At 40.9% G+C, this 15,743-nt stretch overlaps 1 protein-coding gene across 3 annotated transcripts in view; it reads left to right on the top strand.

Annotated features, from left to right (window-relative positions):
* The window catches only part of NBEAL1 (neurobeachin like 1), a 177,723-nt gene that overhangs the window by 136,855 nt on the left and 25,125 nt on the right, over positions 1 to 15,743 (top strand). For all 3 annotated transcript variants that reach the window (XM_073646438.1, XM_073646437.1, XM_073646439.1), the window contains 7 exons: positions 713 to 841; positions 2,886 to 3,191; positions 5,227 to 5,376; positions 5,873 to 6,030; positions 6,110 to 6,234; positions 10,253 to 10,373; positions 13,799 to 13,944. In XM_073646438.1, the coding sequence (XP_073502539.1) occupies positions 713 to 841; positions 2,886 to 3,191; positions 5,227 to 5,376; positions 5,873 to 6,030; positions 6,110 to 6,234; positions 10,253 to 10,373; positions 13,799 to 13,944 (1,135 nt within the window). The remainder of the gene's footprint in view (positions 1 to 712; positions 842 to 2,885; positions 3,192 to 5,226; positions 5,377 to 5,872; positions 6,031 to 6,109; positions 6,235 to 10,252; positions 10,374 to 13,798; positions 13,945 to 15,743) is intronic.

The raw sequence follows: 15,743 nt of genomic DNA, 5'->3' as shown, positions 1-15,743 counted from the left end.
GCTGCTGGGAGCTCCACCCTCTCTCCCTAAGCTTCGGCAAGAGGAAGCCACCGATCCCTTTCCTTTGCTGTGACCATCTTGTAAAGAGGGATGGGGAGAGGTTTATTGGCGGATATTCTTGTGATAGACCATAACCTTATGCACTTTTTTTGTGGCACCGTTCATTTTTAATGCACATGAGTGGACAGCACAAATCTTTTTATTTTTTTTTAAGGGACAGAAGTGATCCAATGTTTATATCATTCCTCTTTAATATTAAATCAAAACTCTCTGCTTAATATGCTGCCCTATGTGGAGGCATAATCCTAGTAGTCAAAATGACATTGAACACTTTTGTACTGTTTTGGCTGAAAGAATATAGCAAACTTTTAGCTTCAAGTCAGGCATTATTAGTTTTAACCCCCCCCCCCCCCCTACACCCCCACCCAACTCTTTTCAGGGAGATGATTGATGGACTGCTGCGTGTATGCATGCACCATTCTTGGCCGTCAGTAGGGGGGGACGCAGGGGTTGCGCACCTGTGTTTCCTGTGTGTACAATCTCGTGTAATGCTGTGTCATCAATACTGGCGTCATCCATACTGACGACACATCATGTCATGTTTTCTGCACTGGGACATTTTGTAATAGGCTTAGCCAACAGATTTTCTGCGTTTTAAAGCTAAGCATGAGTACAGTATAGTCCAATGTAAGCATATCTGCTTATTCTGCAGCTGCTGGAGGAGATAGTCACTCTCATGGACAGCCTGTCAGTGTGGTACCCAGCCGGTGTCGAATCAGAGACCCTGTCTCAAGTAGAGTTCCGTCTTCTGCTTGGATTCATCGGACAGGACAACCTTCAGGTTTGTTGTACATTTCACAGAGTTGTTAACTATTTTCCCTAACACAAGAACATTTGTGGTTGTTCTTCTCAACTTTGAGTGTTCTTATGTTTCTTCAGAAGCGCAACGCTCCTCTGCCTACCTGCTCCCTGGTTGCTGGGAAATGGTGCGCTCCTGAAGATGGCCAAGTTTGATCAGCAGCATGGTCGTGCCTGTGGTCCAAACTAAGCGCTTTCCTGTGCTGTTCGCAGAAGTAGCTTTGCCTCTGCGGCATGGGAGAATGGCAGGGGGGAGTAAGGTTGGTCAAATCCAGCGATCCGGGGAGCTTCTGCGTGGGGCAAGCAGGCTGTAAAGCCTTACATAATTAATTGACCACTCTGAAACCCTAGGGTGGCTGGTAACACCGGAAACAAGTTATACACAATACAATTAAGAATCCCTCCATTCTTGATAATGGTGAGGATTTCTAATGAGAGGAAGATTGCTGAGTTACCTGTTAGTTATTTGTGATGGGTTGTTCAGTTTTCATGTTTTTCCACCAGGCCCAGATTGACTCCTTCAGTCCTGACTTGTCTACACATTTTACAACAGACACATCTGACATTTTCAGTACCATCCTCACCTGTTCCCAACCTGCACAAACTCTCCTTCCTGCCAATACTGCAGTGCTCAGCGTGTAATTGCCATATTTGTCCCTATTACTGCACCTGCTGTTTGGCATAGTAACAGTGCTTCTCTTAGTGTATAGTAATAATGCCCACCACATAGGAACAATGCCTCCCTAGTCAGTAATAATGCCCTCTAATGACAGTTATTGGCCAGAATTGCCTGAAACAAAGCACTATGTCCCCTGAATGTCCACTGAACAATTACTATTGCCCCAGGTGCCCCCAATGAGTAATAATGTCCCCTCAGTGTCCCACAAAAAGTAATAATGCTACCTGAGCTCCCCCTTTTAAAATACTGTCCTGAGTGTCCCACCAAACATAATATTGTCCACTGAGTTAATGCACTCCACATATTGTAGTAATGCCCCCTAATTCCCTTCAACATAGTTATAATACCCCCTCCCCCAAGTCCATACATATATAGTAATAATGTTCCCCCCACATGTAGCTACAATCCCCCCCACACCCCTGAGTCCATCCATATATTATAATGTTTCCTTACAAAAAAGTATTATTGTATCAGAGCAAATGTAATATGCAATTTATTTTTAATTTTCTGGGGCACTATCGCTTTTTTTGTAAGGAGACAGTATTGCTATATATGGGTGAACTAGGGGCATTTTTACAATTTAAGTGTGGGAGAACTTGGGGAATTATTAGTAAACGTGGGAGGGCATAATTACTATGGGTTCAGGGGTATATATAACTGTAAGTGGGGGACTCAGGGCAGTATTACTGTATGTGAGGATTCAGGTGGCATTATTACTATATTTTAAGGGAGCTCGGGTAAGCCTGGTTCCGGACAAGTCCCCCAGCAGCGCAGCCGGAGTGTCGCAGTGACGTCATTGCACCACCTGCACCAGGACGCTCCTGCTGTTCTGTAGGCCACAGACCTGTGACCTGCTAGATAATGGAGACCCTTCCTGCCTGCTTTTTCTATAGAGTTTGTGTATTGGTATAGTATGCAGACCAATACAGTTATGAATGGCGGTTGCCCGGATAGGAGGGTCGACCCCCAGGGTCCAACCCTGTTACTACGCTAGTAATTCAAAAAATTTACTGCAAATGAGGGTAGCTGTAAGGGATTTCATGTACATTAACACCCTGAAAGCACTTGTCATTCCTGTGTGTTTACTCCGTGTTCACACTTTGGTATGACACTGCATATTATGAGTGTTCTTGGCTGGGCTCAGGAAACATCTGCCAGGTTCTCCGCAGCGGCCTGAGGCTTGGATAGACCACTTACACTAAATTGATTTGTATATAAGATGAAGAAGAGAAGCCAGATTATTTCACCCAGTTCTAAATTACACATTTAGATTTTCTTGTTATAGAAAAGTGACTGCTACACTGTCCTGTACACAAGTACTATGACTGAGAATTGTCTATTCCTCCAGGTATGTGCCATGGCTACCGCAAAGCTCAATACTCTGCTGCAAACAAAGGTGATTGAAAAGCAAGAAGAAGCTTGTTACCTGCTTGGGAAACTGGAAGGCATCCTCAGCAAATCTATTCTGGACAGATCGGAAACCTACTCCTTCCTTGTCCCCATTGTGAGGACTCTGGTTTCTAAAATACATGAACTGCTCTTCATGAACCTCCATTTACCGTCCCTTCCAATTACAAATGGGAGCCCTTCATTGTTTGAAGACTTCCAGGACTATTGCAAGTCTGAGGAATGGAGGATCTTTATAGACAAATTTGTAAGTTTTTCAGCTTTTTTTGTCTGCTGATACTTTGACACAACCAGAGGGGCAGCTAGCAGGGGGCTCACTCAAATGAGGGAAGGGGGGGGGGGAGCAAATCTGCGAGCTGGAGAATCCTTAGCTTTACCTCTTCCTTGGCAAGTAGACCAGTGCGTCTTTCCCCAAGCGAGCAGAACACTCACTACTTCTTTATATTTGAATAGCTACCAAGGTAAGTGTTAACTGATCTGCTTGTCACCGGAAGAACTTGCCGAGTGCTGTCCAGCTGAGCAGTCTGAGAATGACCCCATCTCATCAGTATCACAGCCCATTATCTTTTAGGTTGCTTTCACACTGTGTTCAGGCACCCATTCAGTGGCTCCGTCGGGGCTTACGTCTGAAACTTCCCCAAACCCAGTCGCAGTCTACTACGTCCGAGCTTACGTCTCCAGTAGATGTACACACGCCAGAAAATAATTCATGACCGAGCACATGTTTGCTCTACCGACACAATTATAGTCTATGACCCTGTTGGCGCATATGTCCGAATCCTGTTTTGGCGGTGGTTTGGACGGTGGGGCCACTGAACAGGTCCCTGAATGCAATGTCAAAGCGCCCTTATCTGGCATCATGGCGAGGCCAATCATTTATATACACCTTCCCACCTGCTTGATTTCCCTCTATCTCCTCCCTTTTCTGGCTCTATGAAGCCAGATATGTCAATCAAAGAAGAGGAGGGATAGAGATAAAGGGAAAACTAGCAGGTGGAAGGTGTATATAAATGATTGGCCTCGCCATGAAGCACCAAGCGCCTGTACTTGGGTTGAAGAGTCATCCTGTGGTGACAGAGTCCCTGTAAGTCAGCTGACTTCTGTCATGGCTGAAAAAAACAAAAAAAATTAACTGGAATATAAATTGGCGTGCATGTAAGCGCATGTTCACACATGGCCACTAAACAGAAAAAAACAAAGACAGAAACATAATACGCAAATACCCTGAAATAAATAAACAGCAATTGTGCATGAAAATAATATAGGGTACTGCATGCACACCAATTTATTTCCCAGTTAATTTTTTTAGTTTTGTTCCGTTAGTGTGTACTCTGTACATATAAAGGTGTGGCCTGACTTTTCCTTGAGCTGGAAACTCTATTCATCTTGCTCCCCATGTCTGTGTGTGTACTAGCCGGGCTCGGTCTTTCTTAGACTGTATCCACATGCATGGCACTTGACAAACGGTAAGGTTTTAAATAATGAAGTTAGGACTGTACCATAAGGGTCGCCGTGATGTGGTAGGATGGCTTTTGCATTATTTTGATCAAAATTATGTTTACTAAGTACCCTATATTATTTCCATGCATAACTGATGTATGTTTATTTATTTTAGGGTGTTTACATATTATGTTTCTGACTTTTTGTTTTTTTCTGTCATAGATAGTGCATAGATAATGAAGGGCACTGGTTTAATTATTGAAATAAGTTTGCCCCCTTCACAGACAGCACTGATGATCTGCCGCCACAGGAAACACTCTTGTGTGCTGACCAGAACACTGAAATCAATTTACCTGGGATTAAAGCGGATGTTTATGTCTTAGAAAGTTTTGGCACCAAAAACTTCTAGATCTTGGCTGACTTCAGATGTTATATGTTAAACTTGTCACTCAATTTATGCTGCTGAAGACGGGGGTAGCATGAAAAAGGGTCTGGCTGTGTGAACGCAGCCAGGTCCACCCTCTCTGAAACGTTCCGGCGTTGTAGAGATAACTTACTTTGAAGAGCCGATCAGGGAACATAGACAGAAACTTGGCTTCTCCCCGCTCCCCTCTAATTGATTGACAGGTCTTTCCATGCTATGTATTCTCTGAAACACCGGAGCATTTCTCAGAAAAACATAGCAATGGTGCAGCCCAGCTCTGATTCATGCCGCCTGGGGTTTGGATACATGACTCTACTTACAGGTTGGCTTTAATTCTCACAATGCACATTCAGAGTTTCATGGTTATTCTTGTTGTTATGCTACATAAAGTGTTATGAAAGTATTCCTCTATTAACAGATTATACCTTATATGAAACAATATGAAGCGGACACATTTAGCAAAAGTCATGAGCAAATGGCTTTGTATTGGAAGGAGTGCCATGAGGCACACATGGTAAACATGCACAAGCGTGAGCGCGATAGAGGTGAAAGCAAGCTGAAATTTCAGGTATCTGTCTTTGTCCGTGAGGAAGAAAAAACTTTAACTTAATAAAACCTTTCTCACCAAACGCTTTAATTCTGTAAACTGTATGTGGCGTACTCTGTTTCCATATTTCCTTTTTCCTGAATATTATTAACCATACCTCTCTATTCTCTTTGAAGTGTGATTTCTTTTGCTGTGTTTCTCTTAAAAGGATTTTCTCACAAGAGACAGAAATATCTGAGTGATGTTGATTCCACCTCTGGGACTATTTCCAGAGTGGAAATCTCTCATGCTAATTCGTCCGACCAGCAGTGGATGGAGAGGTGGCAGCACATGTGCTAGTTCTCACCATTCATAGGAGTGAAGAATACAGCTAAGCTAACACTGTATTCATAATTCCCATACCAATGGTGGAGAGCGACTGCGCTGCCACCTTTACACTCACAGGTGGCAGGACAGGGGATCGGGGGACCCCTTTACCGTGAGCTTCAGACATAATTCTCCTCTTATGCTTTTATAGGAATTTTTTTTGGAGCCATTTAATAGAAAAGCGCGTCAGGAGAATTTGCGCTACAATAGCATGTTAAAGCAAATCAACAGCCAGTACACTGCCACTTTAAGGCAATGGAAAGCTGCACAAAGATACCTCACCTGTGAGCGTGGACCTTGGGCTGAAAGGTTAGTGGCATCTGAATGCTGTCTGTGACCTACTCTGTATATGTGTCTCTCAATAATCTGTATTGGATTTTCCTCTAAGGAAAGAGAACTGGGAATACTGGAAGCTCTCCAATGTAGAGAACTACTCGCGTATGAGGCTCAAACTGGTGCAGAATAACAACTTTGACCGCCATTTAGAAGCTAGTAATTTGCGAGATAACTTGGGTAAGTTCATATTTAGATCAGAACTTCTCCTAAATGTCCCATTTGAAATCATGCCACTTCTAGTATGTTGTCTTTTAAAAATACTTTGGTTTTATTAGATGTCGTCTTTAACTATTTATCGAACATGAGTTTGCATGACAATTGTTTTGTTATATATGAAAAAAAAAATCTAATCGATTCATTTGACTGCATTGCGCACACATTTCTAATGTCAAGATGAAACGTTTTATTTGTAGTTATTATGACATTATTACATTGTTGTGTTGCATCTATTTTCTGTCATGATTGTTAGAGCTGCAGTTACTTTTTTTTTTAGACTGAAGGAAATCTATAATCAGAAAATGATCTATTGTTAAAAATAATTTTTTTATGTTGACTATACAGTACAGACCAAAAGTTTGGACACACCTTCTCATTTAAAGATTTTTTTTGTATTTTCATGACTATGAAAATTGTACATTCACATTGAAGGCATCAAAACTATGAATTAACACATGTGGAATTATATACTTAACAAAAAAAGTGTGAAACAACTGAAAATATGTCATATATTCTAGGTTCTTCAAAGTAGCCACCTTTTGCTTTGATGACTGCTTTGCACACTCTTGGCATTCTCTTGATGAGCTTCAAGAGGTAGTCACCGGAAATGGTTTTCACTTCACAGGTGTGCCCTGTCAGGTTTAATAAGTGGGATTTCTTGCCTTATAAATGCGGTTGGGACCATCAGTTGTGTTGTGCAGAAGTCAGGTGGATACACAGCTGATAGTCCTACTGAATAGGCTGTTAGAATTTGTATTATGGCAAGAAAAAAGCAGCTAAGTAAAGAAAAACGAGTGGCCATCATTACTTTAAGAAATGAAGGTCAGTCAGTCCGAAAAATTGGGCAAACAGCTGTACATGACAGGTGACACCCTACAGTATCTGCTGCAGCCGATTTTGGAGCTAATCAGGGCTGATCAACCACTTAAATACCACTGTCAATCGCGACAGCGGTATCTAAGGGGGTTAAAAGACCCCCCCCCTGCAGCAAGATCAACCACCGCAATCGTAATTGCCGGGTGCCAATCGTTGACATGGTACCCTGAGGTCTGATGACAGTTAGATCCAGCTATAAGCCAGGTCTAACAGGCACAGTCAGTGAGTCACTGACAGGTCTCGTGCACTGCAGTACATGAGACCAATGATCAGAATAAAAATTTTACATGTCCCATTTCACCACTAAAAACGCAGCCTTTGTGATAAAACAAAGATAAACTTTACACATCATAGGTATCATCACGTCCGGAACTACCTGATCTATAAAACTAGCTCGTTATTTATTCCATATGGTGAATATTGTAAAAAAAATAAATAAACACACAAAAAATGTAGCTTCTTATCATACTGACAAAAAAGTGAATAAAAAGCGATTAAAAAGTCATGTGTAAAAATAAAAAATAGTATAAATAAAAATGCCAAATCGTCCCTTAAAAAACAAGCCCTAATATGGCTCATTTGGGGAAAAAAATTAAAAACTTACAGCTCTCAGAATATGGCGATGCAAAAACAAATTACGCCATTTCTGGGGCGTCTGACGGCTGGTGTTTCTAGCCTGGGTGGGGGCCAATATTCATGGCACCCTTCCTGGGCTATTAATATCAGCCCCCAGCTGTCTGCCTAGCCTTTGCTAGCTATTAAAATAGGGGGGACCCCACGTCATTTTTTTGGGGGTTCCCCATTTTAATAGCTAGTAAAGGCTAGGTATTCAGCTGGGGGCTGATATTAGTAGCCTGGGAAGCTCCGTGGGTATTACCCCCTTCCCAGGCTTCAAACATCTGCCCCAGCCGTCTACTTAACCTCTGCTAGAGACTAAAATTGCGGGGAACCCCATGTCAATTTTTTTTTTAATAAATCCTTTATTTTAACACTAAATGACAAGTACAGTAATCAACACTATCACTGTACTTCTTATATATGTGACTGACATGTTTCTATCTATCTAATCTATGTGTGATGCTCTATTCTTTCTGTTCTAAATTGTCGGCCGGCCTTTTTAAAGAGAGTGTCTTCTGAGCAGTTTGTCAGCTTTTGGATACCTTTGAAGGTGTTTTCTATGTGTTTTTGTTTGCCTGCCATTGGTTTTAACGGTGTTCGACAGTGTTCTAAGGTGTTCGACGAACAGTTCCACGAACATCCCGGTGTTCGACTGACCGAACCCGAACACTACGGGGGTGGCTCAACACTATATATGACAACAGAAGACAAAAAGAGCTTTTAAATGCAAATAAGAAAATACTTTATTAAATATATAAATACTGTAAAAAATTCATATAGAGTCCATAAATGGATTTTGTTAAACTATGTGTTCAGAAAAAGATAGGTGTCCTAGCACCCTTTCATCTCTTGGGGGGTTCTCAGCCCTTGGGTAAGTGCTCTGTTACCCTTTGTACCCATGCTCCATTTTCAGCATCGTTTTTCATTATGATTACTACCTGGTGCCCCTTGTCTTTTTGGTTTTGATTTATTGTGGGGTATTTTAGCAGCATAGTCTGCTTCCCTGTCTCTTAAGCCTCCATTTGGCCAGGTGGTTAATGAGCTGACTTTTGGTTGTGCGTTCTTATAATCTCCTCTTATCCTGCACTCCATACTGTGGGCTGATTACTCTGATGGGGTGTCTGCTCTTTTTCTGAACACATAGTTTAACAAAATCCTTTTATGGACTCTCTATGAATTTTTTTAGAGTATTTATATATTTAATAAAGTATTTTCTTATTTGCATTTAAAAGCTCTTTTTGTCTTCTGTTGTCATATCATTTTAATCAGTGTAACAGCACCAACCTGACAATGCCTCTAGTTTACTTAGCAAAATCCTGATGACAGGTTCGCTTTAAGGTTAAAATTGCCTCGATCACTAAGGGATTCATATTTGTCTTTATAATAAAGATAGGAAAAATTATTATTGTTTTTTTTTAATACATGTAACACGAAAATCAGATGTAAACAATATGTTCCCTTAAGGCTGAGTTCACACGATGCGTTTTTCATGCGTTTCCGCGGCGTTTTTGCAGTTGCGTAAACGCCGCGAAAACGCATGAAAAACGCATGGTAGAAGGGCAGCAATGTTCCCCAATGGAAATCCGCATGTGCTGTGCCCATGATGTGGATTTTTCCGCAGAGTAAACGCTGCGGTCAAAAATCCGCAGCATGTCAATTAATTTTGCGGAAACGCTGCTCTTTTGCCGCCATTGACTTGCATTAGACCGCATGGATTCCGCATCACTGTATATGTTGATGCGCTTTTCATGTGGTCTAATGTGCGGATGGTACCCGGGTGTGGAGGAGAGGACTCTCATCCAGACCCAGGTACCATTAAAAAAAAAAAGAATAAAATAAAAAATATATATATTCTCACCTTCTGACGGCCCGCGCTGCGTCCTGCTGGCTTCCCGGGCACTTCACGGTTGAATGAAGGACCTTCGCTGACGTCAGAGTCATGTGACGGGTCACGTGACGCTGACGTCGGAAGGTCCTAAAGTCTTCACTGCCGGCAGCCGGGACCGATGAAGCAGGACACCGGGGGCCATCAGAGGGTAAAGTATAGATTTATTTTTTATTTTTTGACATACACACTATATAAATCCATGCCGGTTGCATGGATTTATATAGTGTAAAGTTGACAAGCACTTTCCAAGTGATGCTAAAATCGCTTGGGAAGCGCTTGTCAACCCGCATGCGGAAATGAAAGTGAAGACCGCTTCATTTCCGCATGTCCCTGGCAGGAAACCGCATGTACAATCCGCATGCGTTTTTTCCTGCCAGAGAGATGCAGAAACGCTCAGGAAAAAATCCTGAGCATTTCTGCATCGTGTGCACATACCCTAAGAGTCACTTTTTAAAGTAACATGGTGTTTGATGACACTGGATTGTATGACGCTGGCTTCTGCCTTCTCTGTGAACCCATTCCTGAGAGAACATGCTTGTTGTATCTTGAGTTCAAGAGCACATGTTAATATATTACATAGCTATTATTTTTCTGCAGGCGTCCAACATGCAGAACTATCTAGCGAGTCCCTACTGTTGGAGGCAGTAAAGCAAGTTAAAGTTAACGACTTAGAAGATGATGGGCTGGAGCTTCCTGAAGAGGACAGTACAGTAACAGTGTATGTTCTTATTTCAGCTCTTTATTCTTTAGTGTATATTTACATCAGTTTTTTTGTCCATATGTTGTCTACTGTCATTCCATTTTACCTTTCTTGCCATCCACAGTCATGGAGGACACGTATATGGGTATTTAAGATTTTTACTTAAAGTGAAACAAAAATTAAAAAAACCTCCTAGTTAAGATGTTGAGTCCACTTCTACTAAATTATTAACTACTTGTATTCAGTCATATCTTTTTTCTATATCTTCCCTTTCTGGATTGACAATACATAGTATGGACTTGTGAGACAAGGACACAATCATACTGTTATACAATGTTTTAGTTCAGCCTCATATAGGATATACACTTCTGGTCACCAGTTCACAAAAAGGATGCCATGAAGTTGGGGAAGAGGTATAACAAAATGTAAATATATGTAAATGCTGCATCAGCACAGTAAATGCAGAAGGCAACTATTTAGTGCAGAGACCTCTCAAAATGCAAAGGTTTACTTCTATCATCTGAAGATATAACATTTCAATCTCCATAGGCTTTATTTATTTTAAGATCCCCCTTAAACATTAGATGAAAGTTATCTGAACATCTGAAGTGTATGGGGGCTCCCAACTCTCACTGGACAGAGTGAAGGACGAGACGTTTTGAATTTCAATGGTTGATTCTTTTGTTTTCTGGAAAATAAGTCACTGCCAAAGTAATCTAGCAGCAACTTTCTCATCGCTAGTAGAAAACAAATGAACTGCTGGCCAAGCTGAGCGTCTGCGTATGGTGGAGTTGGGAGATATAGCGGATTCCTAATAAATGGAATCTCATGTCTGACCAGCTTAAAGGGGTTGTCCAGCCTTAGGTTACAAGTCTGCCGTCTGTGGCTGCAGACTTGTGAATCTATACATCGCTCACCCTGCACATAAACTGTGTTCCAAATTATTATGCAAATAATATTTTCTCAGATTTTCCCAATTTACCTATATGAATTGCAGTCATTGTAATTTTCCAGTCAAATAACTATTAGAGTACAATTGAAAGGTTTTTGTACAAACTGCCTATGATAACAGTATATTTTTAAAAAAATAAAACACTCAAACTGCACTCAAAATGCATGTTCCAAATTATTATGCACAGCAGAGTTTTCAACCTTTTAATTTTAATAAAGAGCAAAAGAATGGTCATTTTTGAAATTCTAAGCATTAGCAGGTTATTACAAACTGAAATCAAACAGTTTTCAACTCAAAACTTTATTCTAGGTGATGTTACATTTGCACATAGGACCCCTTGTTCGAAAGGCGCTTCTGAACTCTCTCGTCCATTGAATTTGTCAGGTTTTGGATGATTTCTGCTTCAATTGTTTTGCATGAGGACAGAATACCCTCCCAGAGCTGTTGCTTAGACGTGAACTGCCTCCCGCCATCATAGACACTCCTTTTGATGATGCTCCAGAGGTTCTCAATGGGGTTGAGGTCAGGGGAGCATGGGTGCCACACCATAAGTTTGTCCCCTTTTATGCCCATAGCAGCCAGAGATGCAGATGTGTTATGTGCAGCATGAGATGGGGCATTATCGTGCATGAAAATGATCTTGCTGCGGAATGCACGGTTCTTCTTCTTGAACCATGGCAGGAAGTGCTGTTTGAGAAACTCAACATACATTATGGAGTTCATCTTTACCCCTTCAGGGATCCTAAAGGGGCCGACAATCTCTCTCCCCATGATTCCAGCCCAAAACATTACTCCACCTCCTCCTTGTTGGCGCCGTAGCCATGTTTGCATGGGGTGTCCATCAACCAGCCATCCTCCACTCCATCCATCTGGACCATCGAGCGTTGCACGGCACTCATCGGTGAACAAAACAGTTTTGAAGTCAGTCATCATGTATTGTTTGGCCCACTGGAGCCGTTTCTGCTTGTGTGCAGTGAATAGAGGAGGTCGACAGGATGGCTTACGCACAGCTGCAAACCTCTGAAGGACCCTGCATCTTGTTGTTCGGGGGACTTTGGAGGCACCAGCAGCTTAAAAAACTTGTCTGCTGCTATGACAAGGCTTTTTTGCCGCTGCTCTTTTAACCTGACGTAATTGCCTGTAGGAAAGAGTCCTCAATTTTCCCTTATCACGCACACATGTGTACTGTGAATCAGCTACATACTTCTTGATTGTGCGATGATCATGATGAAGTGTCTTGGCAATGTTCATTGTAGTCATGCCTTGACCTAAACACTCCACAATTTGTTGTTTCTCAGCAGCCGACACATCCTTTTTCTTTCCCATTTTGCAAGAAAATGTAGGCTGCTTAATAATGTGAGAGAGCCTTCTTAAGTAGTCTTGCCTTTTATTGGACACACCTGCCAAACTAATTAGCACAGGTGTCTGCAATTGCTTACAGTGATATAAAGAGCCCTGACACACATCACCATCAATGAGTTTAACTGACAAACAAATTCTTACCTTATCACTCCTAAACACTTTTTGCATAATAATTTGGAACACAGTGTACTGAGGATTTTCCGGCGCTGGGAGCAGGCAGTCATGTGACCAAAAGTACAGCCTCTCAATGTGCAAAACTGACAGACATACCCCAAGCGACTTGCAGCTGTAATCGCAGCAAAAGGTGGCGCTACAAAGTATTAACTCAAGGGGGCCGAATAATATTGCACGCCCCACTTTTCAGTTTTTAATTTGTTAAAAAAGTTTAAAATATCCAATAAATTTCGTTCCACTTCACGATTGTGTCCCACTTGTTGTTGATTCTTCCCCAAAAAAGTAGAATTTTATATCTTTATGTTTGAAGCCTGAAATGTGGCAAAAGGTAGAAAAGTTCAAGGGGGCCAAATACTTTCACAATGCACTGTATGTGATTTGTATAGCTCCGGCCACATTCAGACTAGACGTGTCTGGCTTCGCTCAGTACACTTGCATTGAGCGAGGCCGCGTATGTCTGTTCAGCACATGACCACATGTATGCAAATCACATACTTGCAGTCACGCTCCCAGCACAGGAGAATTCTCACAGCGCGAGGTGCGCACTATGTGAGGATTCACACGTCTGCAGTAACTCTAAGACCAGACAACCTCTTTAAGATCTCTGAAATAGCCTGACCCCAAAAAACAAGTTTTATCAGAAACAGTTGATGATTTTAAGAAAGGCTTAAATGATTAGGAATTCACCTTTCTGCTTCCTATAGGGACTGATAGAGCCTGGATGTCTTCAGACTTCATCCGCATTGACAGGACATATCTTGTCCCCATGAGTTGTTTTATGACTTCTGAAATAGTATCTTATCTACAATTTAGTATTGTTGATACCGAGAGTGAAACTGATATTTGTAAATACAAGATGTTATCTATTAATTAACCTTCCTGGGCTTTTTTCCTGCATTTCACTTTAAAAATAAAAAGTAGCTTGAAATAATAATAAATTGTCTTATTTAAAAAGTGAAAAAGAAGAACAGAGTCAGAAGGAGAAAACCGTTCTCTCTGAGGACTGCGAGCTCATCACCGTAATGGATGTTATTTCTGGCCGCTTGGAAGTTACCACTCAGCACATTTATTTCTATGATGGCAGCACTGAAAAAGAAGAAGGTAAGACTAGACTTTAGTTCATTTCATGAGCAAATACGAACTTGAAATATTATAATAACTATTTGTTCAAGTTGTATATGAAGGTTTTTTTTTTGTTTCTTTTCACTATTTAAATAAAAAAATAATGAAATGATTGGCCATTTGTGCTTCTCACTGAACAGCACTGAAATTGCAAAAGTGAGACCAAAACACTTTAGGCCTGATTCATCAAAGTGTTTACGCCAAGAATCTGGCATAAAACAATTTGATAGGTCGCAAAATATTTTCAGAATGCAAGGTTGCACTAAAACGTTAAGACTTTTGGTGTTTTCACACCAGTTTCGGCCGGCTCTGCCAAAATGAGTGGAGCTTAAACAGGGCTTCCTGACGCCCACACGTCTGATTCATGACAAGCTGTGACGTACATTATGCCACAAATCTTACTCCAGTCCCTAGCTGGAGTAAGATTTGTGGCAAAATGCATTGCCACTTTACAGACGCTCCTGATTCACAACATACACGTATGACCGCATATATAAAAATGGTAATTTTATTTAATCAACACATTAAAATATACATGAAGGATAAAACTTGGTTGATAACATTACATGCAAAATTGTAAAGGAAGTATCATAGAGCACCTTGCCTCCAAAGACAAAAGGTAAAAAGAGGTACAATCATTACATTTTCACTATCTTTTCAGTAACTGAGAAAACTGATTAACGTACCATCATTACAAGGTATATAGCAAATATAATCTGAGCGCAAGGTAAGCTGAAATGGAAACCAATATATCCCAGATATATAAAATGTGCTTAGTGCTAATTATTAGGGATAAACCTTAAGATACCACTGAGATCTCATGAACATGGACTATAAGTAGTACAAGCCCTAGTAAGATCTGTATACATTTGTCATGGATAATAAATCATATAGATGGTGAAAATATGTATTACCTTGTATTGCCTAACACGTATTTCACTGTCGCTTCTTCAAGGGCCAACCTTCCGAAAATCTATCTGGGATATATTTTCGTTTTCATTTCAGGTTACCTTGCGCTCAGAGTAAATTTGAGATATACCCTGTAATGTTGGTACCTTAATCAGTTTTCTCAGTCACTGAAAAGTTATAGTGAAAATGTAATGATTGTACCTATTTTTCCCATTTGTCTTTGGACGGAAGGTGCTCTATTATACTTGCTTTGCAATTTTGTATGTAATGTTACCAACCAATTTTTATCCTTCCTGTATATTTTATGTGTTGATTTAAATAAAATTACCATTTTACTATATGTGTGCTCATACCTGTAGGTTGTGTGTTATATGCGGATGATGACCACCAGTTTTCTCTATCCGTTACTCCACTGGCCCACTGTCCTGCTGCCAACTCTAGGTTATATACTGTAGATGCTCCTCATTCATTAAGAGGCGTGCCACTCTTAATTAATCTGGGGTGTGAAGAAGGAATCTGGGCTCAATTGACTTCAATAATGTACTACACATTATTGTATACTGACAGTTATAATAAGGGTGTTATTCTGTATTGATAGAAAGTGTTCTTGCAGAGGTCGGTCTTCCATGTTTTGTTAAAAAGCTCCACATATATAGTTATGGTGACGCTGCCATGAGATATCTAGAGGAATTAAATAGTGCGAGCATCACTTCACTCATACCATAAACAAGGGACCCCTGTTCTCAGCGGACAGACCCCCACTGATCTAATGGTTGAGTTCGGCAGTTTATTATTATTATTACCAGACTACCCTTTTAAGTTTCAATATATCATAGGAAAAATGTATCAAAGATGCATCTAAAACCATT

The sequence above is a fragment of the Phyllobates terribilis genome, unplaced genomic scaffold (genome assembly GCF_046119375.1).
Source record: "Phyllobates terribilis strain yellow unplaced genomic scaffold, ASM4611937v1 Scaffold_9__5_contigs__length_417890890, whole genome shotgun sequence".
Taxonomy (NCBI): domain Eukaryota; kingdom Metazoa; phylum Chordata; class Amphibia; order Anura; family Dendrobatidae; genus Phyllobates; species Phyllobates terribilis.
The sequence above is the reverse complement of the archived record's forward strand: the minus strand, read 5'-3'. Positions and strand labels throughout refer to the sequence as shown.